Consider the following 27,187-nt stretch of genomic DNA (forward strand, 5'->3'; position numbering starts at 1 on the left):
AGGTTGAAAAAAACTATGGTAGGTTTAGCCTGTTTATGTCTTGACTTTTGAAGTACTCTTGAAGACTTAATTATTTTTTACACAACTTTTAATAAAGAACAAAATATATTTTGATTATCATTGTGGTGCCAGAATAAACAATTAGAGTAAAAGTATCCCAGATCATGATGCTCAACTAGTCGACTAATTGAGTAAGGAACAACCATTAAAACTGTTCGAGAAATTCTTTAAAATATGGTTATCAAAGGTAAAAGGTACAAAAATAAAACCTTGTAAGAAGCCCATCTGAGGTTAAACATTACTATAAGGTGAATACAAATTATGTTTTCTCTTTATAAAATATATTTATATGTTTATACAAAACTGTAACATATGTAATGAAGTGCAATGGCAAAAAATAAATTATTATTGTTTAAAATTTATATATATTTATAATATTTCCTTTGGGTTCGTGTGTGGTTTTATGAGTAAAGCAGGTTATGAAATCACCAGCTTCCTTTCTATCAGATGAGCAGAAACAAAAGAAAAGGCATTTCTGGCACATCCGGGCTTCCGTAGACAGCAGGAGCGAAGGGACCTGCTCGCTGCCACAGCCTGAGAGCATCCTTTTCCTTTGCTTTCTTATCATCCTCACCCAAACACAGCGAAATGACGGAAAATCACGAGGATAGCATCTCTCCACTCACCGGTTTGCGGTAGTAAATCGTTACGGGTTACGTTAGCCGTTTGGCTAGCGTAATGCTACACAACATGAGGCTTTTTTCTGATAAAGAGCAGACATAATAGCCTGTCTGTGGAAACGAAAAGGATATAGTTATCTATCACAGCGAGCTGGGCTGAGCTTCTAGCTTTTAGTTTTTTTAAACAAACATATCTTGCAACAAAATGCTCATCGGCAGATTTTTTCCTCCTCGGCTGATGTGAATGAAATCAGTGGTGCTCCAGTAATGAAGATACACAGATAAAAGTGTTCGCCTGACAACATCAAGGTAGGTGCTCTAACGTTATTTTCTTTCTGGGATGCGTTGTTTCAGTCAGCATAGCCTCCACGCTTTTCCTTTGTTTCCATCCAGTCTACATACAATTATCCTGCAACCTCCTGCTTTTATTTAAGCTTTGGATAATATGGGAATATGGTCGCATGCACTGACCCCTACCCCTCTTTTGTTATCATCTGTACATTTCCACGAACTAGCAGCATCTTTACACCCGCCATACTAGGCTTCACTCAGGCTCCCTGAACTGCTCTTCTACTGTACAGTAAATGAACCATCTCAGCATACAGACTGCTGGGGGGTTATTCAGCCATGCAATTTGGGCTTAATTTAGAGCCTTTAAAGCTCTTAAAATCCACTTTTTACAACAGCTGTCTGCAATTGCTTGCCCTATTTACCCCTAATTTTAAAGAAAAGATGCAAAGTCTATGGACTACAGCATCTCTTGTCTTATGGTCTGGTCACAACACAACTGAGAGCAAAGTGTGCACAGCGTTACACAGGAAATAAGAGAGAAGAAGAAGAGGAGGGGGCTTCTTCATCATGAAGCTTAACCTAACCAGACGTTTACACAGAAGCTCTGTCCCTACACCATAATCCAATCTGACATCGCTGTCGTTTATGACACAGCATCTCTTTAGGGATATAGAGGCTATAGGAGCAATGGACTGGAACTACCTCGCTTTGTGATGTAACTAAGTTGTCCAGTGCAGAGTGGCCTTTGGTGTTTCATCAAGTTAGAATTTTCCTTTGTATTGTTCAAAACATTTTTATATTGTGGTTTAAGAGTTGCTTAAGAGGTACACAGATACATACAGGAGAAATACAACTAATAATTATTGTCATTATTGATTCATCTGCTGATTATTATTATTATTATTATAATCATTCTATAAGATGTCAGAAAATAGTGAGAAAATCATCCATCACAATTTCTGAAAGCCCAACCTAGTGATGTTATCAATTGCTTCCTTTTTCCGACCAACAGTTTAAAACCTAAAATATGCAGTTTGCTGTTACATAAAACAAGAGAAAAGCAGAAATAGTCACAATTTACAAGCTAGAATAAGGCAATGTTTGAAAATTGATAAAAATGGAGTAGTCAGTCGAACAACCCCTCTTCCATAAACAAAGTAACTAGGGCTGGTTGATATGGTCCAACTCTGTTTTCTGGTTATTCAATAAATAGTCTATATGAAATAACAAGATGGTGACAGCTATTTTTGTGTATTCCTGTGTGAATTAAATACTTGACAAATGAAAAGTACTGAGTATTTTCTCATTTTATCAAGAACTTTAGTGCAAAATAAATATAACCTGCAAGGATCAGAACCTAAAGCGTCGTCCAAATGACAAGATAAATATTGTAACGTAGTTTGGCCACTGGTTTTTTGACATCGCAATAGAAAGGATATAGAAAAATATGTAGGGTAGGCATTTTCATATTGTTTTGACAATATATATGGTTAAATCGGCCAGTCATAAGAGTAACCATCAAAAAGCCCCTGTTATACAATAATCAGTTATTCAACTGAGTAAACAATATACACATTTTATGTGTAATCTGTTGCCCATCTCGTGTACTTGAATAGTAACTTGCCCACTTGACAAAACCATCTCAACTCAAGGACTGGTTTCCTGCTTGTTGTGGAACTTTTGACTGTATCACATGGTCATCATGAATAGATTGTGTCTGCTCAGTGTTTATGGGTTGATAGACCTTTTTATTGAAGACATTTTAGCTGCTGCTACAGTTTTAGGGTCCTGGTACTGTGCATGCTGGCTCACTGTCATGGCTTACTAGGACAATTGAATACAACAGAGACGTCATTAATGTTATTAGTAACACCTGTGCATTTTCTACTATGAGAAGTCAAAATGTCTGAGTTGAGAAAGGAGGTTGCGCTTCAACAATGGACTTTAAAAAAGTGAAGAAAAGGTAGCATATCCAAAGTTCCAAGTTAAAGCTTTAGTGCGGAACTTTTTGATATTAATGAACGTCTGTTACATTCAAACCATTGCCAAATGAGTTGCTACCAAGCTAATTAAGACTATCAGCTCCACACAACTCTCTCTGGATTTCTCAGTATGGTTATGTTCAGAATATTGTGGCGTCCGGTGACTTTGCCATGCAGAAACTCAAGTGAAGATAATTCCCTCTTCTGAAGAGTCCATGTTTTTTTTAAGGCTCCCTCTCAATGCTTATCAGAGAGCAGATAGGTGGTTATGGCATTAGGCTAGTAGTTACTGTACGGGTGGCAGGGTGGTGTTTTTGTCTTTATTTTATTATTTTGTGTGTGTGTGTGTGTGTGTGTGTGTGTGTGTGTGTGTGTGTGTGTGTGTGTGTGTGTGTGTGTGTGTGTGTGTGTGTTACACAGGTGTAACTGTTTTCTGTTAATTGGTTATCACATGATTTGTGAGAGCTTACTGCTATCATACGTGCTTTCATGAAGGCTTCATGCCAAAATGCATCAGCAGGTTTGTCAGCAAATAATCTACCCAACAGATCAACACAGGGTGATTCTTTTGCTGTTCATGTAATTTTTCCTGACTTTATAGATATAGGTGGCAGGTTGGTCTCCTTACTAGGTTTGTGTATAAAGTCCTTCCTAAATTCTTTGCACGTTGCTTGGGAACATTTGTCAACGATGCACACTGTCACATTACTGCCAAAAATAATTGTTTTAGGAGGCCTAGTGATATATTAAACTTCATTGCCTATTCTTTGTAAATGTAGGCATGACTTTTATTTATATATGCATTGCATACATGGAGAAATATGTGTTACAGATTTGGTTGTTTTCAAATATCCGATTATGCTAACCTGACTAATGTAATTTAGTCATGTAGTCAACTGTTGTTATCACAATGTTTTGTAATTGTAATTTGTCATTTTGTGATGATGTAAATCTTCCCAGTTTACATGATTATTAAACCAAATTTGTATGTGTCAGGTCAGATAGGCTAACCACATTTCACATTACTTCTTTAACTCATTACGGGTTGTACTGTATATTAATAGTCTAACGTTAGCTTTGCCAGTTAGCTCATTTAGCTACACCAGGCAGTTACTCTGTGCAATATTTAGTAAAAACTCATCGCTGTGTAAGGATCAGCTTATGTGGTGCAACCGGTTTTCATTTAGTAATCAGGGGAGCACAGTGAAATTAAGCGAGGGTTCATTGTAATGATAAGAGATTTCTGTGGACACCCTGTAAAAAAACAGTCTCATGTGTGTTGTAGCTTAGTTGACCGGAGCATGTTATGTCACTGTTGCTACTGAGTGTTGAGATCAGCTCTGTGTAATGATCAGCGCCTCCACAGTCATTTTCACTCTGCTCAGTCCTGCACCGCTGTAGATTAACTTGCTCCGATCTTTCATAAAGCTTTGTGAAGTAAATCAGTGAAGAGAAAAAAAAAAAAAAACTTTTTACATCAGATTTCTCAGGTTCATTCATTCCTTGCAGGTTGGGATTTGTTGTCATGGGAACTAACCAGTCCTGAGTTACCGAGGTGTGTGTGTGTGTGTGTGTGTGTGTGTGTGTGTGTGTGTGTGTGTGTGTGTGTGTGTGTGTGTGTGTGTGTGTGTGTGTGTGTGTGTGTGTGTGTGTGTGTGTGTGTGTGTGTGTGTGTGTGTGTGTGTGTGTGTGTGTGTGTGTGTGTGTTTTTTGTTGTCTACTTTTTCTTTTCTTTAGAAGTAAAGGTTGAACTATCAGCTTCAGTTCATTACCACAGTATTCAATATCAATTCTATTCTACCTGCCGGGGCAATGAAAACACAGTTTCATTTTATTATTTCATAGAGTTTGGTGACAAGTCGTTCCTAGCATAGCTCTACTCAGCTTCAACCTGACGAGAGGTCCATTCAGCCAAGCGATTGAAAACACCCCCGTTGCCTCGGGAGGGGTTAGGATTCCAATCATGAACCACAGCGTTCCCGGTTTTGAATCCGGGCGCGCACCATTGTTCCATCTCTCTTCCTGCACAGTTTCCTGGCATGTCTCCATTATCACCATCTAATAAAAGACACAAAATGCACCCCATCCCCATGGGGGGCAGTGCTGTTTAAAGAAATACTTATGCAAGAGTCCCTGACCAGATATCTTATCGGGTACAGAAACTCAGTCTACTTTTCTATTCAACAAAACAATAGATATTGGCATACATGTATTTCTCTTTTAGAAAGGATAAATACTCCAGCTATTCACTAAATAGCGTTACAAAAAATAACATTCAAGGATAAAGCATAATTGGACAGTAGTGGTTTTAAGACAAATGTCCCACTGATGTATTTAACCCCTCACCGAATCCTCATCTCGCTCCCTCTACCCACAATCCTTCTCCCAGTGAAGCCTTCCTTCCGCTAAAGCACTTCATTTATTTCTTTGCTCCATTGCCAAATGAGCAGCTGGATGAGAGAGAGAGAGAGAGAGAGAGAGAGAGAGAGAGAGAGAGAGAGAGATGTTTCCACTGTCTATGGATTGTAGCTACAGACGGGACTTTGTTGTATTTGCATAACGTGAGTGCAGCCTGCATGCTGAGAAACAGCAGACGTTACATGAGGAGAATTCCTCAAATGGCTTTCAGCATCCGACTCACAATGTGATAATACTTCTCCTGCATCGGGAGTGGCATCAAATACCTCTCCAGTCTCATTGATCGATGATCTCTTGTAAATTTTGTCTGGCAAAACGAATTCACCAAAAAAAAAAAAAAAAAAAAGAGTGGGACCTTTTTAAAATTAAAGCAGGGTGCACTTGTTCTTTAATGAGAGAAAGCAGAAAGAAGAGCAGGGAGGCAATGGTATATCAGAGATTTAAACAGTCCAACCTCTTTCAGATCATAGACAGCTGAGAGGCAATTTAACATCCGCATGGGCTGAGCTGAGTAAAGCAGGGTTGAGCACAGAACACTGGAGTTTTGTTCTGATTAGCTCTGCGTTTATTTACTTCTCTTCTGCCTCCCTCCACTCAGCTGCCTTCATCTTTTGCTCTTTTTTGTTGGTGTTCCGTTCTGTTTTTAGCTTGATGTCTTTCTTGTGTCAGTACAACGCTTTGACAAGTCCACAGGCTTCATTAGGTGAAATTTGTCAAATACAATAATCAGTACAGTAACAGTATTGACTGATCCCTCAATCATTTTTCCTTACGTAATAAACTCTGAATAGTTCTCTCTATAGTGAGCAGAAGATTAAGATTTCATATACTTTTGATTCATTGGGTGTAGCTTTTCACAATTGTAATTTTGACATCTAAGGTGATGCATAGTAGTGTAGATGGCATGGACACTTCTTTTTTTGTTCCATTGGAAATAGAATGAGACTCAGGCTTAATAAGATATTGAATTAATAAATGGTATCATTTTTAGCCATGCTAGCGGCATGGCTCTAGAGTTGGCACTGTCAGTTGGTCCACAACTTTGAGCCAGAATAAAAACTCCAAGACTTTGTTGATCCCTGAATTTTCCTTTAGTGTCACCATTAGGTTGACATTTGCGTTTTTTAGTAAAATGTCTTAACAATTATTGGTACAGAAATCCATGTCCTCCTCAGGATGAATTGACTTTACATCTAGCGGCATCATCCAGTCAAAATTTTAATTTGTCCAATTATTTGGTTTATGACCAAATACCTGCAAAACCTATGACATTCCCATCAGCCTCAGCTGTACTTAGAGCTGGGCATTGATATTATAATGATATCGTGATATGAGACTAGATATCGTCTTAAATTTTGGATATCGTAATATTGTAATATGGCATAAATGTTGTCTTTTCCTGGTTTTAAAGGCTGCATTACAGTAAAGTGACCTGGCTTTTCGACAGTGCTCAGCACGTCTGCCTTCGTTAGTTCTTTGTAGCGTTTAGTAAGGCGCTGATGCAGAGTACCTCTCCATGGCGGTCTGCTGCTTGTGCCGTGTTGCAGCTGCAGAGGTTGTTGGACGTTGCTGGCGAATACGGCTGTGCTCCAAAGTGTGAGCGCGGCTAAGGTGGTAAAACAAGTTTGTGGTATTACCAGTGTTGGTGGGGACGATGGTCTTGCATAATTTGCAGAAGACATTGGTCTGACTATGGTCAGACTTATAAAATCCCCAAAACTGCCATACTGACTTTTCCTGTTTTATCAACAATTTCCTCGCTCGCTGTGGCACTCACTTTCCACTTATCACTCCACGCCGCCAGTGTAGCTGTACTCTATGTTGTGCTAAACTAAGATGATGAACATGGTAAACTGTATACCTGCTTAACATCAGCATGTTAGTTTTGTCACTGTGAGCATGATGTTAGCATGCTGATGTTAGCATTTAGCTCAAAGTACAGCATGGCTGTAGACTTTGAACATTTATTGTTCATGAAATGTACTTGTTCCTGAATCCTGACCGGGTGGCTTGTGTTTGCTACAAATACAGGACCATGAGACTTTAAAGTGAGATGATGTCATGTCATGTTTATTTTATAAAATTACTTCTTTAGAGTATGGTGAAGTTATACACATATTTAATTAAAAAAAAATAACAATAACAATCAACATATTTGTTTGAGGTTTCCTGTTTAACAGTTTTACAGACAACAGCTTGGAGTTTTATTTTGTATTATTGCTGAACTCATGGATGTTAATTAGCTACGGATGATTACATTTTCCAGCAAGAGTTGTCATTCCAGCTGGTGAAATAACCAACCACTGGCCAAAACTCTCAACTCCGCTGGCTCGTCAAGACAATAGGTTAAAAAATGTAATGCAATTATGATTTGATAATTGTACTCTTTTAAATTGAGATTTCAATATTAAAACAAGTATGTCCTGCATAGATAGATATATAGGGTATGAATTGGTTCTTCCTCTCCACTCTGTGTGTTTGTAAGAAGAATATGACAGTGGGGGAGGGCAGACATCAGAGCCACTCTCATTTACCACTCCTGGCTTCACTTCTTATATTTTCCCTTTATTTTCTCTCTCTCTCTCCCTCTCTCTCTCCCCCCCCCTCTCTCTCTCTCTATCTTTTCTGTCAGCTGCTTTTATCTATTGGGTTCATATGTATAAGTACAATATAGGCCTATATATTGTATTTGCATCAACAAACATCTATCAAAGCGGCACATACACTGTACAAATCATGAAGCACTGTCAGTATAAATGGCTCAATGTCTCAATCCTACCCTCAGGTAGGGCAAACACATGATTTAGGCATGCACCTCTGACAGCAATCGATCATGTCATTTACCCTTTGGCCTTAAGTTATCCGACTCATCTGGGACAAATCAAAGGTTATCATGGAACAACTTATTGTTGCATGCTCTACTTCCCTAAGCTTCCTTCTGTGGCTTTGCTGAAGCAGATAAACATGGAGCAAAGGATTTTTATTTTTAACTCTTATTTTAACTCTCTCTGTATTTCTCAGTATGGCTATGTTCAGAAGATTGTGGCGTCCGGTGACTTTCCGGCGCAGAAGAAAAATGGCTACAAGCATGGATGACAATTGAAGAATCTGAACAGGTTTTTTGTTATCGAAATTGCCATATTTCATCATTTGACATGACGTACGTTCAGTGACTGCAGCTTTGACGATGATGTAGATTGGATGGATTCATCATTCACTACAGTCGCCTCCCAAAATAGAAACTGGGTAACATAAACATGATGTCAGGCTGAATAATGAAATGCCAGTACAGGCAGATTTGCAGGCTACTCATGACCTTTCATCTATGTAGACTAAAGTTTCCCATTATTATCATTAATTGAAACCGCTTTGGGCAGTCGTCTTATTTATTAATAGTAATTAAACTTATGAAATGAACCGACTTTAAATGACACATATAATCCATAGAAAAGAGGAGGTGTATTTGCACTTACTGTTAAATCACTTTAGCCCCGTCAATATTATTTATTATGTTATGTACGTTGTGTTTTTGGTTCGGTTTTTGTTTTCAGGATCACGGTAAAACTACTTGCCCGGTTTCCATGAAACTTGGTGGAAGTCATGGGTCAAGGACGAATCCATTACAGTTTGGAGCAGATCCAAATCACAGGGCGGATACACAAATAATTTTTTCACTTTCATTAACATTGCCAGATAGGGCACAGCCTTGGCGGAGGTCTGCACTCTTCAGGTGCCCTTCTAGTTTCCTTTTGTTTGTTTGTTTTATCACTGACAGGGCGCATCACTTTTCTCTGTGAGGATAAGAGATGAACTGCTGAATGCAGTCAGTTAATGAACACTGAAATGTCAGTGTTGTGGTGGAGTGGATTTGAGTGCCTAATTCATTCATGATGCACCATAATGCGTCTCCACAACAGCAAGACTGAAGCTAGGTCACAAAAATCACAAAAATCTAAAAAATCACTCCATCAATGCTCTCAAACTCAGTGACTGAGTGGAGTTTGATGGGTCCTAACTGACATATCGGTCCTCTAATGTAGGTGAAAGTGGGCGATAGGTGTATTGCTACATAACACATTTTATTTGATTGATAATGCATTTATGCATTTAGACTAATTAAAACTGAATTTTTTTAAATTAATTAATTGATTAAGCATTTGGTCTAATAAATGTCAAAGAAATTGTGAAATGCTTATCATCACAATTTCCAAGAGCCCAGAGTGAAATTATTAGGCCTACAGTAAATGTCTTGTTTTCTTTAATCAACAATCCCCAAAAATCCTCCATTCAACTATTCAGTCTATATTCAGGGGATGAAGAAAACCACCAAATGTTCGCAACAAGTAAATATTTATTGCATTTTTTTTCTTTAAAAAACACACCAAGTTAAGCAATTAATCACTTATCAGTATTGTACCTGGTTAATTCTCTCTCGGTCGATTAATTGATTAACCTATTAGATGACTAATAGTTGCAGCTCTATTTTGAAGAAGAGATAATGTGGGAGCAAAATTACATTCATGTGTCTTATATGTTTAAAATGTACATGAGCTTCAGTCTTAGTACAAGATTAGATTTTAGTATTTATCCAGGCTGAAACACAGACAATGGTAGAATAGGACAGTAGGTCATATTCTTAACTGCTGCACAATATGTTGAATCGTTACCGTCATGCCCTGCTTCTTAGTGACGTGACCCAGATCCTTCGTAATGACAGTGTGTAGTATGCACTGTCTTTGTCTCTCGGTTTCCATCCCCCCACCCCCTTCATTTTTTATCACTCAACGGGGGAATATAAATCTAACCACAAACTGTAGACTTAAGATTAACTTAAGTTTTTAAATTGTACATAGAGATAAAAGCGTCAGACGTGTAATTTTATCAGACATGCTGCTTCAAAGTGACCTCTTTTTGTGTACAGTGAATACAACTCGAAGCATGTATGTATGTAAGAGTGAAAATATGTGTGAAAAAAGAATGTATGTATGCGAGAGTACCAGAATGAAGAATGTCTTATACGGCCCTTCATAGTTAGTGCCAAAGCCAAAGATAACTTCTGTCCGTCCCACTGTGCACCGGTTGGTTTGTGGGAGATGAACTTGCCCACAGCAAGATGTGCTGGAGCCATGAGAGAGCTGTGAGGCTCCACACTATCAAGTGTAGCATGGCTAATGCATTTTTTAAAAGACCAGGAGGGCTTGGTTGTAGGTTAAAACGCAGGGGGCCCGAGGCTCAACAGAATGAGCGAGAGAGATGCTCTGGCATCAACAGTTTTCTGTTCTCTCTCAGTTTTTACTTTTACTAGCTACTTACAGTCAAAATATGAAGAAATATTGCATTCACATTGTTTTAACCTACAGTAACAATATTACAACACCAACATATTATCAGCTTTTAAGTGTCCAATATACACTTTCCTTTAGCTCTGTTTACTGTCTCTACCAACTCCTGAGGGAAATATCTGTCTATGTTTACCAGCTAGTTGCTAACGGTGTCTGTCTGCTGTTTGCTGATTGGCAGGTAGTGTACATTGGGGTTTTAGAGAGTTTAATTGAAACCGCTAACTGCTATGGCCAAATATAATGTTATGACAGCGAAATAAAATTGTAAAATGACTGGAAAACAATGAGAACAACAACAATGTGTTTAAAGTCGCTATTAAAGCAAAAGTTTGACATTTTTGGAAATATGCTTCGTATGAAGCTCCAGCCGTTAGCCGGTTACCTTAGCTTAGCACAAAGACTAGAAACAGCTAGCCTGGCTCTGTCCAACGATAACAAAGTGCACCTACCAGTAACTGTAAAGCTGGGGGGGGAACGACAGTTTCTTGGCTCTGAGCAGTTGCAACCAGAGCAGACTCCAGGAAGTGGCTGTGCGGGCCAAGTGGCCAACTGCAGCTTCATAATTTAACAGACCCACATCAGAGTGGTATCGATCTTCTCATCTAATGCTCAGCAAGAAAGCAAAAAAAACTAATTTCCCAAAAAAACTATACCTTTTTAAGCTCAGAAGAGCTAAGGTTTATCACTTGTGACACCATTCACAAGTACATACAAGTAGTCATGATCCAGCGTTAACTTGAAAAGATTTATTAAAGCCACTGAATAAAGATAATACAAGTGGTCATAAGTAGCTGTCATAGCTGTAAGATAAAATAAATCTTCACCAAGGATGACAGCGGGAGTCAGTTATCTGTTGTCACGTCAATTGGTAAAGATGAGTAGCCTGGAAAAAATGAACAATACACGGCTTGTAGCCTGAGGGCTCCGCTGAGAACATCTGCCGAAGTTCTGCTAAAGAAACCCACTGAGATGGAGACTCCGGATGTAGCAGGGCGTGTACATGTGCAGTGAGCATCTCTCAGTGCTGCTGGGAAAGGATGGCCCACTGCTCTGTTGCATTAAACCTTATTATAAATGATCAATGATGATGTCACTGACAGGAAAGTCAAGGCCTGTGTACAGTCTCATATTCTTGGTAAATTTAACGAGCTCAGCTCTCGGATGCTAAATGGATAGAGATACAGTACGTGGAGGCCTCGGGCAATGCAACTGTATTATTTTAAATTCAAACAACCCATCTTCAATGCACCCCTCTGCACTTATAGATTTATGTTTTTTTTTAGTTTTATTTACACCTGATTCACAGCTGTCACTTACCCTAATGCTCCAATCCCCATACTTTCATCCTTCTTTGATCTTGTGCTTCAGCAGGGTGACCTCGGTTAAAGCCACGTGTGTCCACATGTGTGTCTTCCCTGCTGAGGTGCCCTTGAGCATGAGGCTGATCTCCTAACAGCTCCAGTGTTGCTGTTCTCTACCAGAACCTGAAACTAAACTAAAACGTCCTTGCAGAAACTGTTAAAAGGTCACGTTCTTATCCCACATAACCCAAGTGTGAAGGTAATTCTGTGTTGGTGATTCTAGTGTTAGGTTGTGTGTTGCTGGGGAACCTGTGAAGTGTTGTGTTACCTGACTGAAACTCACCTGGTAGGAAGGCGACCTGAAGCAATTAGAGGTGTGAGAACGGCTGAGAGAACAGCTGCAAATCAAGGAAACAGTGGTAGAATGTGTGTGAAGATGGGAAAGCCAGAGGTGTGTTTTTCATTATTATGCAAACATCAACAAATACTCTGTAAATTCAGTAAAAAGCAGTCATGTATGAAAGATGACAATCCATCTGCACTGCTTTGACTACTAGTAACTTAAAGTACTGATGCATATCCTTTAAAGGTCCCATGGCATAAATTTCACTTTATGAGGTTTTTTAACATTAATATGAGTTCCCCCAGCCTGCCTATGGTCCCCCAGTGGCTAGAAATGGTGATAGGTGTAAACCGAGCCCTGGGTATCCTCCTCTGCCTTTGAGAAACTGAAAGCTCAGATGGGCCGATCTGGAATCTCCTCCTTATGAGGTCATAAGGAGCATGGTTACCTCCCCTTTCTCTGCTTTGCCCGCCCAGAGAATAGAGCTCAACAGTCCCGCCCACAGCGGGTTCCAGAAGTAAAAATACAATGCAATTTCTCCAAATGTCAAATTGGAGTATAAGCCATAAAATGGTAACCGTCGATGGTAGACTTAAAACCAGCATGCCGACGTGACTAAGCGATTATATATGATCATATAGATGGCAAAAATGTTCAGGTTTTATTTTGAGGGTCTTTTAACGTTATTACATGCTGTCTCAGCTAGCGGTTAGCCGAATTAGCTGTTAGCTAAACTAACTTAGCTTCCTTTATTCAGTGGTGCGCGGTAGTTTATGGGATGAGTAGTTCCTTCGCTCTGAAATGACGATATGTATATTTGACTTTTTTTAGATTTTCTGTTCGTTTTCTCACTCGAAATGGTACGTTGTATGCTTATGAGTCACGTACCATCTGGTTAGCCTAATGCATGGTCTAAAACTCTTTATGTGCGGATTTTTCCAGACGTCAATGGGAGAAATTAATGGGAAATTTACTTCTGGAACCCAAGGTCTCTCAGAGGAGGGGCGGAACTGTGGAGCTCTATTTAGCCCATCCATGAGAAAAAGAGAGACATCATGGCTTGCAAATAAGTAAAGTGGCAGTTGGTCAAAGCCACACCCCCACCCTCCACCTTGCTCCCCCTCTCTCCTCCTCAATAGCATTTAAAGTTACAGACACAGAAATGCTTAATTAGACCTGGATGGAACGAATATGTGTCTGAACTTCATGTGGAAGCTAAGGAAGCTTTTTTGAGCTGGGTATCATCTGGAAAAGCTAGGTATGGCCCAGAGTTTGAACATAAGAAAAAGGCAAATGCCAGGTTTAAATATGCTGTACGGATTATCAAGAGTAATGAGCAGATGATGAGGGCAAATTCTATGGCCAGAAAGTTTCAGCAGGATAATTTGTATGATTTCTGGAAGGAAAAGGTCATCAATAATAGCAAGATGCCTTTGCCATCCAGTATTGATGGGATCCCTGGGGATGAAAATGTTGCGGAGCTGTGGGGGAAACATTTCAGAGAGATTTTTAACTGTGTGTGAGTGCTGAATATCATGTTGATGATGTCATTAATAATGATGGCGTGGTTATTAGACCTGATGAAGTATGTCATGCTATTGAGAAATTGGCAATGAACAAAGCGTGTGGTCTTGACTAAATAACCGCTGAACACCTGAAGTATGCAAGCCATAGAATCTCAGTGTTACTTGCTATATGTTTTTCTGGATTATTAGCGCATGGCATATTACCTGACTCTATGTTACCTGTACTGTTAGTGCCAGTTATTAAGGACAAAACCTGTAAGGTATCTAGCTTAGAAAACTACAGGCCAATCGTTCTGGCGAGTATACTCTCTAAAGTATTATTTATTATTATTTATTTATTTATTATATACAAATTTTATTTGATAGACTACAAGAATATATAACAACCACTGACAATCAATTTGGTTTTAAAAAGAAACATGGCACAGATTTGTGTATATATGCACTAAAAGAACTTGTTTCCAAGTACAAAAGCCATGGATCAACAATGTTTTTATGTTTCCTTGATGCATTCAAAGCTTTTGACCGTGTTAATCACGGTAAACTGTTTATTAAATTAAAAGAGCGAGGGGTCCCTCCGTACCTAATACGTATCTTGCATTATTGGTACTCCCATCAAACAATGCAAGCTAGATGGGGCAAGATTACATCAGATCCTTTCCCAGTTACCAACGGGGTTAGACAAGGTGGAATATTGTCGCCTGTTCTTTTTAATTTGTATATGGATGATCTTTCTAGGACATTAAAAGTGTGTAAAACTGGTTGTATGGTGGGAGATAGGCGTATTAATCATCTGATGTATGCAGATGATTTAATTGTTATGTCTCCTTACAGTGTTGGCCTACAACAATTGCTTAGTGTCTGTTCAAACTATGGACTACAGTATGACATCAAATTCAATGCAAAAAAGAGCGTTGTAATGATTGATTGTAATGATGACATACAGCGCCAGTGTTGTAAATTATATGGACAGGCAAATATATTGGCACGTAAATTTCATATGTGTACTGAAGAAGTTAAAACGTCTCTTTTTAGAGCATACTGTACACCACTTTATACAGCTCACCTATGGTGCAGCTATAGTAAAGCAAAGATAAATAAGATAAAGGTGGCATACAATGATGCATTTAGAACTTTGTTGAAGTGTCCAAGATGGACCAGTGCTAGTCATTTGTTTGTGACGAGTAATGTTCCCACCTTCCATGCTGTGCTGAGGAATTTTATGTACAAATGTAGGTGCCGATTAACAGAGTCAAAGAATACAATTTTAACTGTCTTAACTAACCCTGCACTTAGTGATACCAGATTTACTTCCAAACTCTGGAAACACTGGCACACGCATTTGCATATGTTCTAAGTATTGTGTATAACTATCTTTGTGTCTGTGTATGTATGTATGTAGGTATGTATGTTTTGTATGTTCCCTATATGTACTATGTGATAGACAGTATGTCTGTATGTTTTTTATGTTTAAGTGTACCCTTCTGTAATATGTTATGTGTACTTTTATATCTGGACCTTGAGTCTGTAAATAAAGTTATTTATTTATTTATATATATATATATATATATATATATATATATATATATATATATATATATATATATATATATATATATATATATATATATATATATATATATATATATATGGCAAATGGCACATACTAAGGAAAGCTCATTGTGGGACTGGCTCTACTGGCTGTAATTCTGCACCAAGGCTGAATTTTGGGAAAGAGACTTCAGATACAGTGTTAGGGGACCACTAAGGCCTATATAAAAGCATCCAAAAAGCAGCATGTCATAGAACCTGATAACTAATCTCATGCTAAGGTGCACTGCAGGCAGCTGAGTTGCAGCATTGCCAGCAGCAATAGATATAGTCACTGTATTCCTGTAATAGATAATGTATGATGTTCATTCAGTTTACATTTTTTCCAGATTCCTTGTTTTTTTTTACAATTTATTTTCACTGTTGTGATAGGCAGATGGTTCATCCAATCACCTGCCAGGTATGTTTTTTTGAAATTGCTCTTTTCCATTAACGGCTTCTCAGATGGTTCTGTAGAACAAACCATCTGGTTCATTTAATGAATATCAATGAATGTGTGTGTGTGTGTGTGTGTGTGTGTGTGTGTGTGTGTGTGTGTGTGTGTGTGTGTGTGTGTGTGTGTGTGTGTGTGTGTGTGTGTGTGTGTGTGTGTGTGTGTGTGTGTGTGTGTGTGTGTGTGTGTGTGTGTGTGTGTGTATTCATGAAAAAAAAGATGAATTGATAATGAAAGTAGTCATTAGCTGCAGCCCTGGTCTATAATATAGAGACAAGCTAGTAGGACAGCTATTGTTACATACAGTGTTTTTATTCTTTTCAATACATCTGCTTTATTACAGTCTGCAGATAACTTGGAGTTTATACTTTGGTCTCTTCTTTTTGACAATAAGATGTTTTTTATATATATATATATATATATATATATATATATATATATATATATATATATTACATTACATACAAATGTAAACTGCACAAAGGTGTACATCTCACAAATGTGATCTGGTGATTCCCTTTGTGTTCCTGTCTTTGTGGAGAATGTAAAACTTGCATGCGTTTTTGAATATTTCACAAGTCAGGTTGCTCATTTGGGAATGAGAGATAGTGCTGCATAGACAAACAGTAGGAGTGGAAGAAAGAATTTAGAACTTTGTACTGAACCTGAGCTCTGCTGTAAACTTACTGGACTGAACTCTGGGACTCCATGCCTGCTTTTGATCCCTTTGGCCTTGCATTATATACTGTAGCTGAAGCCAAACTCAACCCACAAATGTTCCATTGGAGCTGACCCATGGTTAACAGTGGAGGATAAAAAGTATCCAGAGCAGCTCTGCCCTTAATGTTATAAACTCTAACCATCTGACCAGTAGAACAGACAGGGATGATTACTATGCAATGCTACAAATATGGGCTTTGTGATTTCTAAAAGGATACAAATCATTGAATGTGACTTCACACATTGATTTAATTGTGTAACAGACATTGCTGCTCAACATCTCAATGTTTTGACTTGTCCCTTTACATTAAAAGTCCCCAGTTCAGTTGCAGTCCATCTCTTCTTCCAGCATATGCTTGCTCTAGACTCGGATGAATTATGTACCCTCACAAATTACCAGTCTGGTCACCCGTCTGGCAACCAATTAAAATTTTAAGATACAGATGTTGTAGACGTTCTGCGAGCTTAAGTTGGCACATCATCTGAATGTGCTTTTTGATATGTGTGTTTATGTGTTTGTGTAAGTCTGAAAATGAGGCATCCGTAACATTTATGTGACGAGCAGGAATTATTAAATTATTATATATATATATAACTGTAATTATAAGTACAGTACTTAATGAGTTCCTTTTAAAGCCTGCAGATGTTCTTGTGCACGCAGAAGTGTTTCCGCGTATATACTGCAACCTAACACCTTGAATTGACTAACTGCACTTAGTGACAGATTGGTTTGAACATACACACACTGTCACTGAATCATGTACATGTGTTATGTACTTCTAGTCTAATCTGACATCTATGTTCTTGTCCTTTGTAGCGGTGCAGTGCTAAAATGACATAAAATGACACTTAGGTCAGGAACTCATCGACCGTACGGTGTTGTTCAGGTCTGTGAGAGTCACATCTGTAATTATGTACAAAGCAAAGCCAGAAACCACAGTACTACAACTAAACCCTGCAATGTTATTAAAATGTAAATTTCAGAGCCGCATCTTCAAGGAAGAACTTGGATAAAAATAAATAGAAGTTGAACATTCCAAAGAGCATTTTTTCATTTATTCTTAAATTAAATGTACCTATGAGAAAAGAAGCTACTTTGCATATCAAGAACTTATACTAAATGTTGTGTATTTTTATAAAAAAGTTTTCATCATACAAAAAAGAGCCAACATTTACAGTATATTTTACATATTTATACTGTATTAGCTTTTCAAACATTTCAACATCAGGTTTTGAGAAGTTTGGAAGCCAGTGATCTGGATTGAAGTTCAAAGCCCAGTTCTTTGGCCTCTGGCTTTAAGAGATCTCAAATATTAGTTTACATTGCCATATTTGCATGATTTTCAAATACAGTGCAGTGCAAAGAAAATGTGTTTTTGGAAATGCACAATCCCTGTGCCTCCTGTGACAGCTGGTGGCAACAAACCTGAAAATGTGTTAAGAGTTTCCCCTGACGGCTCATTTCAAAATATAAATCCAAAAGTGCGAAAGAAAGTGTCGGTTCCCGGGTGATACAGGGAAAAAGATTCCCAAAATGTTTGTTTCATGTCTCACTTACAGATGCATCTGGCACAGCATTTCCCCTCTGACTTTGTGTTAGTGTTTGCATGAATGTTAGTATGTTGTGAATGTGATACATGTGCTGTACCACTCTACCAATGGAAAGCCAGTCCATTAATTAGGAGTTCCAAAAACTAATTTGTCTTGTAGTTTGTCAAGAACTGAGGAGTAAGATGATCACAGCAACATATGAAAACAAGAAAGTGACATTAACATTAAAATTTCTTCTCCCTACATTTGCTAAAAAAAATAAAATAAATTACATTCTGTTTAATGTTTATCTCTGTCAGTCTTCTTCCTCTCTTTCTGAGGCCAGTTGATCCCATATATTTGAATATTCTATTCAAAGCTTTGGTGAATCAACATCCTAAATTCTGGTTGAAGGGGTGCTTGAAAACACTCTTTTATTATGTCCCCAGCTTTTATCTAAAAACATGCCAAAACATCATGTGTGTGTGATGAGAGTGTGATGAGAGTCAAAGTTAAAAGTTTAACAAATGCCAACACAAGTTACCAGAGCCAAAGTTATGTAGTTATTTATTTAGTCCAACCTCCGAAAGCTATTCAAATTGCAACCATGCCAAACAGATAAAATTAATTAATTGAGAAGTTGCAATCAGGAAATGTTTTTACTGCTCAAACTCAAAATTGTCATTGATTTTAAAACAGTGGTTGGCGTATTTTCTAGACATAGTTATGCTTGAGCTCTCTACAGCAAGGATTAACAAAGCCAAGTCATCGACTATACATTGGTTTCTCGGCAACGTCATCACTGCTTGCACACGCAACCGGGGGGCAGAAAGAAGAAGTGTTTTGTGCTTTTGTGTAGCTAGGTAGTAGTAGCGGCATAGCGTAAGTCAAAATGCCAAGGAGTTGTTGCGTAGTTAATTGTACAAACAGAGCCAGTGATGGGTGCCTGATGTTTAACACACCTAGGGGAAGCATGCTTTTGCCAAAAACCGGCGGAGGTTATGGCTTCAAGCCATAAGAGGGGCAGATTGGGGTCATGTGCAAGCAGTCAGGCTCCCATTCTATCAATCAGAAAAGTTGCAGCTTGTGGTTGTTCAGCTCAGTGATATCTACCTGTCAGGGCTGTGGTACTCGAGTCCGGACCATAGACCGTTAAAGATCCGGACTCAAGACAAGTTTAGACAGCTAGCTAAAGCTACGCCGATGTCTTGCTAACGTTAGCGCAACAGCGTTAGCCTAGCCTACTAGGTACATATTACGACTACCTTCGGAGTTTACTATATCTTCGTCCACGTTGCCAACATAAGACCTGTTGCGTTAGTGCTCCTTTTGTACATAACTCTATTGAATGAAATATTAAGCTTCGCTCCTCTGAGATGGGTGGGTTTTTGTTACGTTACATACAAAGCTAACTGGCTATAGTTAGCCTACATTAGCTAACGTTGCCGAGACAGTGGCAGTAGAGCTTCGGCGAGCTAACCAAGACAGTGTTTTCGCCCTCTCGCCCACAATCAACCTTTGCTGCTAAAAACAATCAAACTGCAGTGATGTTTTGAAACAAACATATCGTACCCTTTTCCCAGAAATCATGGCCATTATTTTAAGGCATAAACCAACCATAAGGGTACACTCAGGAGTAACCCTGCTGCTAACACGGGCTATTACATTAGCCTAAAATGATAATTATAGCCATACATATATATCACAGTAACACTGCAAAATTAAAGACCGACAAACAGATGCTACTAAAATCATGTTTTATTTGAGTCAGCCGTTATATACAAACAAAAGGAATACGCCACTGGAATGCATGTCGACATTCTAGCAGCGATGTTTCCCCATTGGATGAATGGCAAATAGAGCTATAGCTAGCTTCCTCGTAACGAGACCTCTCCAGCTCACAAAAATTGATTAAATTGTAATCGGTCAAAAACGTTAGCTTTGTAAGACCATAAAGTATGTGTTATATAAATGCCATGACGAAATTCAAAGTGTAAATATATGCAATGTATGTCGAAAGTCTAGCCGCGATGTTTCCCCATTGCAATGAATAGCAAACAGAGCTATAGCTAGCATCTCATAACGAGACCTCTCCAGCTCACAAACAATGATTAAATTGTAATCGGTCAAAAACGTTAGCTTTGTAAGACCAGAGTATGTGTTATATAAATGCCATGACGAAATTCAAAGTGTAAATATATGCAATGTATGTCGAAAGTCTAGCCACGATGTTTCCCCATTGGAATGAATGGCAAACAGAGCTATAGTTAGCTTCTCATAAGAGAGCTCTCCAGCTCACAAACATTGATTAAATTTTAATCGGTCAAAAACGTTAGCTTTGTAAGAGCATAGAGTATGTGTTATATAAATGCCATGTCGAAATGAAGTGATTAAGACAATGTGCACTGAGACAAAAATGCGTTTGCATTATCGGACCAGCTCACCAATCTGTCTTTCTGCCCCTGGTATGCGCACGCACCCTGTCATGTTTGTAAACAGGAAACCCGTCTATAGACATATGGTAAAACGCAGCAGCACAAGTATCAGTCTTGTCTCTGTGGTAGGGAGAACACTGGCATCCTTACAAATTACAAAGATTGTCCCCATTGGGACCTACCTCTGGTTTAATTTTGATGAAACAAGGAGGCATGACGAAGTATTGTTCCTTTACACTTTAACCACATCTCTATCATTGATTTTGTTTATAAACTCTTTTTGATATTCTGTTACCCTTTCCTTCTTTGGTTGTCATCTGGACTGTCCAGTCTTTTTTTTGCTCATTTAGAAACAGCCTTGAAACTTAATAGAGACAAAAAAGGGCAGTTGTATTCCACTTCACACATTTTAATAGCATTTCTCTGTGGGTTCCTTGGCAGACATTATATGATCGGGGACTGTTATGAAATATATTGCTGTTGTTAAAAAGGAAGTTACTGTAGAGGGATCCTTGTATAAACTGGTTGCATAATTGGTATATTTCTCTCTGTCACTGTCGCCATCTCTGTCTTTTCTTCTTAATCTCCTTGGTCTTTCTCTCCGTGACTTAAAAGCTTCAAAGCCTGCATAGAGTCAAACATGACTTTGTTGGTGACACAAATGTGTCCCACCTTGTATACAATCGCAGTGAGTAGTCCCGGAGAGAGAATTCAAGGAGACAGAAGCCAAGTGAAAAACATGAGATTTTCTCTGTACCATTTTATTGTCTTTTGTTTCGGTCTGCTGACCTTTTTCAAGACAAAAAAACTCAAGTCCCAAGATAGTACTTGTTGTCTTGAGAAAAGTCAGTTGAATCAAATGTCAGCAAATGAAGAGGCTTAGGTGCAGATGGATTTAGTCCTTGTAGGCCTTCGTTTTCATAGCTGTGTTGTATCTACATTGATCTCCGATAAGTCCTGTGCAGCTGGTCATCTGGAGCAAAATAGGATCTCAATCCTGTGCGTATTTATTTCTTCTGTTTCTCTGCTGCTGATTTTTAACAGTGTTGCACTATCACATGGTTCAACACCTGTTGGACACCCAGGGCAACCTGCTTGCCCCTGAGCTCGGTAGTTGAAGCAAAAAATGGGGCAAGTCTCTTCTGTGTGTCTGACTGATTATCTGTCCGACTGCCTCACTACATGTTATGAATTCACCCCTGATACATTGCATGCCAGCCTGTTTAGTTACTGAAGAGCGGCACGGCTGGGGAATAAATCCTGACCTGCACAAGCATTATGGTACAAATGGTGTGCGGTGTCCCTGTCAGCAGAAATCCATCTCATTAACTAGCAAGTTACACACACACACACACACACACACACACACACACACACACACACACACACACACACACACACACACACACACACACACACACACACACCCCTCGATGCTCAGTCTTGGCAGTCTCAACTTTGTTGCCCACTGACAAACAACAGACACAGCAAGAGGCAGCCAACTTTCTGGACAGGCAGCAACCATCAGCTCAGTCACCAATGATTCAGCCACTATATTTCAATTAGCTGTATTTTGCCTTAACATGTCCCGAGAAGCAACATAGTAACTCACCGTATGCTGCATTTTACTAGCCTGACAAGCCAGACCCACATCAAGATGTTGGTTCTGGGAACTCACCATTGGCAGGGCTCAATCCGAGGGGCGGGATAAACGGTTGTCTTTCAAATTCCCTCTGCATGCAATAGGATAGCGCTACAAGCAAGCAGAGCTAGTTGATAGATTAAACACATCTTCCTTTTTTTAAGAATAACTTCCGTGCCGTTCTTTGTTCTTTTCTCAAAGAAATGCGTAACTCCAAGTCTTCCAGAGTCACGGCCAAAGCCCATTCGAAAGACCTTTGTTCGCCAGCAGCAGCAGCCATCTTCTTTGTTTTCAAGTAGCAGGGAATTCACGCGGAACCGTTGCCCACCGACTCGACACACGATGTGATTGTGATTTACTTTTGACTTTAACAGATTTGTCCTTTCCTGCAAACTGTAAACAACCATAGACGCCACCCAGATGAAAGCAAGATAGCTGTTTTAATGGACTTGGGTTCAAGCTCACACGCTTGTTCGAAGTATCGGATATGTGTGAACAAAAGACCAGAAATAGAACAAATCAATAAATAGCATGAAAGTAAGCAGTCTGTAGTTAAAGACACTATAAGCGTATGTCTCTTCCTGTCTGTTGGAACAACCAATTTCCAGAAATGTAAGATATTTGCAAAAAAATCATACATTTCTAAATTTGCTAAATTTGAGGGATTTTCCTAGGGGATGTCTGTGATGTTAGGTACCACTTAAGTGCCAGATATCCACCCTTTTCCAATTACCAGCTTAGTATTTTAACATGTATCACTTTCTCTCTAACTCTGTTGGTTTTTCATAAGAAAGTCTGGTGTAGGTCCAGTGTTTTTATCGTCTCCTTCAACCTCATCTTCTTTTCTCTCATTGATTGGAAAAGCCATAAACCTACAATAAGCATTGCTTGTGGGAAGGCTCTTTTTCTCCCCTTTAGCTCATATGTTCAACTGCATTGTGTATTCCCTCTTGCCTTCTCATTCCATCATAAATGCTTTTTAAACCACTTGACTGGAAAATTGACTTGGCATGTCAATTCGGCTGAACGGCCGCAGTCAGAGATTTTCATTTGTCTGCATCTGTAGATGCTTTTGTTGTTGATTCAGTTTCTGTCAAATTCTCTTGTGTACTTCTTTTGGTAACACTTTATTTTAAGGGGTGTGCATAAGACTGACATGACACCATCATTATTATGACATGACACTTGTAATGAACATGAATGAGTCATTTTGAGTGTTCATGATCATTAAATGTCATTCGGTAAATGATGACCCTTTGCAAAGTTAGCATTGTCCGAGGTGTCTTTGTCATGACAACTTGACTTTAACGAAGACAAAAATCTCTGTGTTATGACAACTTGACGTTAAGCAAAACAATACAACCTGTCGATGTCTTTGTAATGACAACTTGACATTAACCTAGAAAACAGAACCTGTCATAAATATGTCATGACAGGCCCAATTATCAAACTTTAATAAACTATTTAGCTTTAAGTTACATTACATTAAACTGTCATTAAGAGGTTGGTTTTTACATTGGCTGTCATGAGAGCATTATAATTGTGTCATGAATATTATTCCTTGACCTCAAGTAAAGTGAAACAATTTGAACATGTCATGAAGTTTGATTTCATCATCAAATGCTTATATGACGGTGTCATGAATAATATCCATAACCTCAAGTAAAGCGGAATCAATTTGGACTTGTCATTAAGATGTTTTAAGTTATAAGACCAGTTTGACGACAGTGAATGCAGTACCGAGGTGATTTAATGAATTTTGGAACAGATAACGTTAGCTTTAGGCTAACAAAAATTGTTGTTGCTAAAACTAGCTTACGGCAGCTTACTAAAGTAACCGCTAACTGTAGTTAGCTGCTGTTAGCTAGTGAATTCAGTTAGCTGTACAGCTGTAAAATTAGCTGACTCAGCCCAGGGCAAAACATTAACAGCTCATAGCTATCCTTTAACGTAAACATTTGATAAATGAGTGTCATTAAATTATATTTAATGTAATTTAATGGCTTCATCCTAATTCATTCTTTCCTTTGTCTTTTATTTTCCTTCAGGTGCCTGAGACTTTCCTGGTCTAAGACTTATAGAAAAGAGAGCAGTATTTTGGCGATCACCAACCAACAAATTCTGCGAGTCTGACTAGCCTGATGCCATAAGAAAAGGACATCTGGACTGAAATGACAGCAGGACCCTCTCCACTGATGATGAATGTTAGTCAGCAGCTCCCCCCTTGTGTGCCATCACTTTGGATCACTTATCATTTGAAAATTTAAAGCATTAGTTGATGGACTAATTGGTCATCGTGAAACTAACTGGACTGTCTTTTAATATTGGGATACCACATGGCTGCAGCAGCAATTTGGGACACTGGGATAGTCACTGACCCAACATATGGTCACATGCCCATATCAGCAAAGATTTATCCGAAATACGGGCCTTAAATCTTAGATTATACTGAACTCATCATTTGTACTTATTTGCTATATCTACAGTTATGTACGTTAGTAAATAACTTCCTGGATCATCTCACTCAGGGATTGAGGCTGATTACAACATTTTAGTACTTTTGTCATGCAGGGAATCTGGGGACGCACCAGAAACAAGCTGGCAACTAAGACTTGGCAACTCAATTGTAGCTGACTGTGTGGCCTTCCTATCCTCATTAATGACCCCATGACCCCTGCAGTAGTCAGATATTTGGGTATCAGCTAACCACATGTTCTTATCAGAGATCTAATAGCAGCCGTCAGGATGAGCACATGTCTGTAGTCGTGCCGCGCCAGCGTTGTCGAGGCTGGCGGTCATCTTCCACGGCCATGACCCGGCTGATGTTGGGCAGGACTCTGGAGCGCATCTGTAAAGGCGTCCTGCTGCTCTGCCTGCTCCACTTCCTCATCATGATGATCCTGTACTTCGACGTCTACACGCAGCGCTTCGACCTCTTCAGCCGCTTCAACAACGGCCGCAACGGATCCAGGAATAACGTCAGCGGACCAGCAGGGAGCGGACACCATTATTACTATTACAACCTTTCCAGGCCCAACGCTACTTTAGCCAGCTACCTGGCCACAGGGGAGCAGCTGGTGCCGAGTGTGCAGCCCGAGACCAATCAGACACCTTCCCCCAAACCGCTGCCGCCGTGCCCCGAGATCCCACTAGGCCTTGGTGAGTAATAATTGATGGTCCTCCACTTTACCACCATTTACAAGTGTTAATAGAAATCTAAAAGGAACCTAGCTGGCTACATTAGCTGTCTTGAGTCATTACAGTCCCGTAAACTGTGATGATAGTTACACTATATGTGCATATGCCAAAGTTTAGTATGGGTGAGGGGGGAAACGATACAGCATAGTATCACGATATTTTCCGTGGCAATACTGTATCGATACACAGACGCCAAGTATCAATCTATTATTATATGTGTTGGTCAGTTTGTCTGCTTGACAATCCTTATAATATTGATATATAATAATGATGATAAAAAAGCGCTATATAAATGTAATTAATTATTATTACTATTAATAATCCCATTTTGCAGCAATAAAATTCAAGTGAGATAAACAAACAGAAATGTATTTTTAAGATAAAACAGATGTTGGGAAAAATTTGAAGTTGGAAAAAAGGTAATAAATATATCACAGAATATTGCAATATGTTTAAAATTGCAATAATATTGTATCTTGACATAAGTATCGTGATGATATTGTCAGGCCTCTGGTGATTCCCACCCCTACAGTTTAGCGAACTGTCGTGACTCAAGGTGTTTACAGAGTTCAGGCATGGCTAATTTTGGGCTCTGGCTATCTCGTGGTAAATTTAGCCGTTGCGTCCACAAGAGTGCCAGATTAACGACAAGACTATGCAAACTGATCTGCGCTCTTGGGTTGTGTTTGTTGACGAGGTCTCTCTCGTTATGAGAGGAGTTGATGTGTGTCCATTTTAGTGTATCCAGTATGTTGCTGCCATGTAATGCTAGCTAGCCAGCAGTCAGCAGATTTCGGGCCGGTGTCTTGTTGAAAAGAAAATGACATGGGCAGATGTGAAGAAGACATTCTGTACTGAAACTGATCACCAAAGTGGATATCCGCACTCTTCTTGAAGCATAAAGCACTGACAGTCCACAGCTGTGTGGGATAACAGTTTTTAAATGCTTATGACAGCCTTTTTTACTGTAAAAATGTTTCTGTCCAAATGGAAACAAAGAGGGTTTTGCCTTGTGTTTCAGGCTTTCAGTACAATATGTTTAGGCAAAACACCACAGTTATCCTGTTTCTATTCTGTGCTGTAAACTCCTATTATAGCTCATTATAGCTCATTATAGCTCATTATAGCTTAAATAGTCATATGCTTTTGATCTGCATGAGTGAGCTTGAAATGTGACTTTTCTATTTGAATCACTTTCTGTCTTGCTTAATCACCTTTTCTGATGACCTATTTGTTTGATTTGTTTATCCAGCTGCCTTGTTGTATTTGTTGTTATGGCCTGTACACACTGTATGCCCAATAACGGAGGATTTGCAGATCATTGATTAGTGTTATGAATATGGGAGATGAGACCTTGATCGGAGCTCAAAGCCAGAGCATACTATTTTATATTCAGTAAATAAATGCCTCTCCAGTCTAATTCCAATTAGTGGAAGAGCAAGTTTAGCCGTAATTTTGTTTTTCTGGGTCAGCCTGCAACATAAAATGGATTTAATGTCAACGATTTCCACTGTGGTATTTCAACCTTATAGACTCACAGCGGGGCTATTAGCAGAGATTCATGCACACAGAGACACAAAGGCACACACAGCAGCACACATACCCACACTAGAGCTTTAAGAATATTTATTTTGTGCTTTCATTGTCTTAAAAGAACACACAAGTTGAAATAATTATTAATTAGGATGCTTATTAGAGCTACAGATGGTTGCAGGAATCTTGTTGAAACTGTAGA

At 39.0% G+C, this 27,187-nt stretch overlaps 1 protein-coding gene across 2 annotated transcripts in view; it reads left to right on the forward strand.

The window, feature by feature from the left end:
- The first annotated feature begins 545 nt into the window (after window positions 1–545).
- Window positions 546–27,187, forward strand: part of b4galt2 (UDP-Gal:betaGlcNAc beta 1,4- galactosyltransferase, polypeptide 2) — a 159,294-nt gene continuing 132,652 nt past the window's right edge. The window contains exons 1-3 of one of the 2 annotated variants that reach the window (XM_028593329.1): window positions 546–989; window positions 8,393–8,487; window positions 24,303–25,413. In XM_028593329.1, the coding sequence (XP_028449130.1) occupies window positions 25,008–25,413 (406 nt within the window). In that variant the 5' untranslated portion in view covers window positions 546–989; window positions 8,393–8,487; window positions 24,303–25,007. The remainder of the gene's footprint in view (window positions 990–8,392; window positions 8,488–24,302; window positions 25,414–27,187) is intronic. The other variant, XM_028593328.1, reaches the window with a different exon arrangement.

The sequence above is a fragment of the Perca flavescens genome, chromosome 12 (assembly GCF_004354835.1).
Source record: "Perca flavescens isolate YP-PL-M2 chromosome 12, PFLA_1.0, whole genome shotgun sequence".
Taxonomy (NCBI): domain Eukaryota; kingdom Metazoa; phylum Chordata; class Actinopteri; order Perciformes; family Percidae; genus Perca; species Perca flavescens.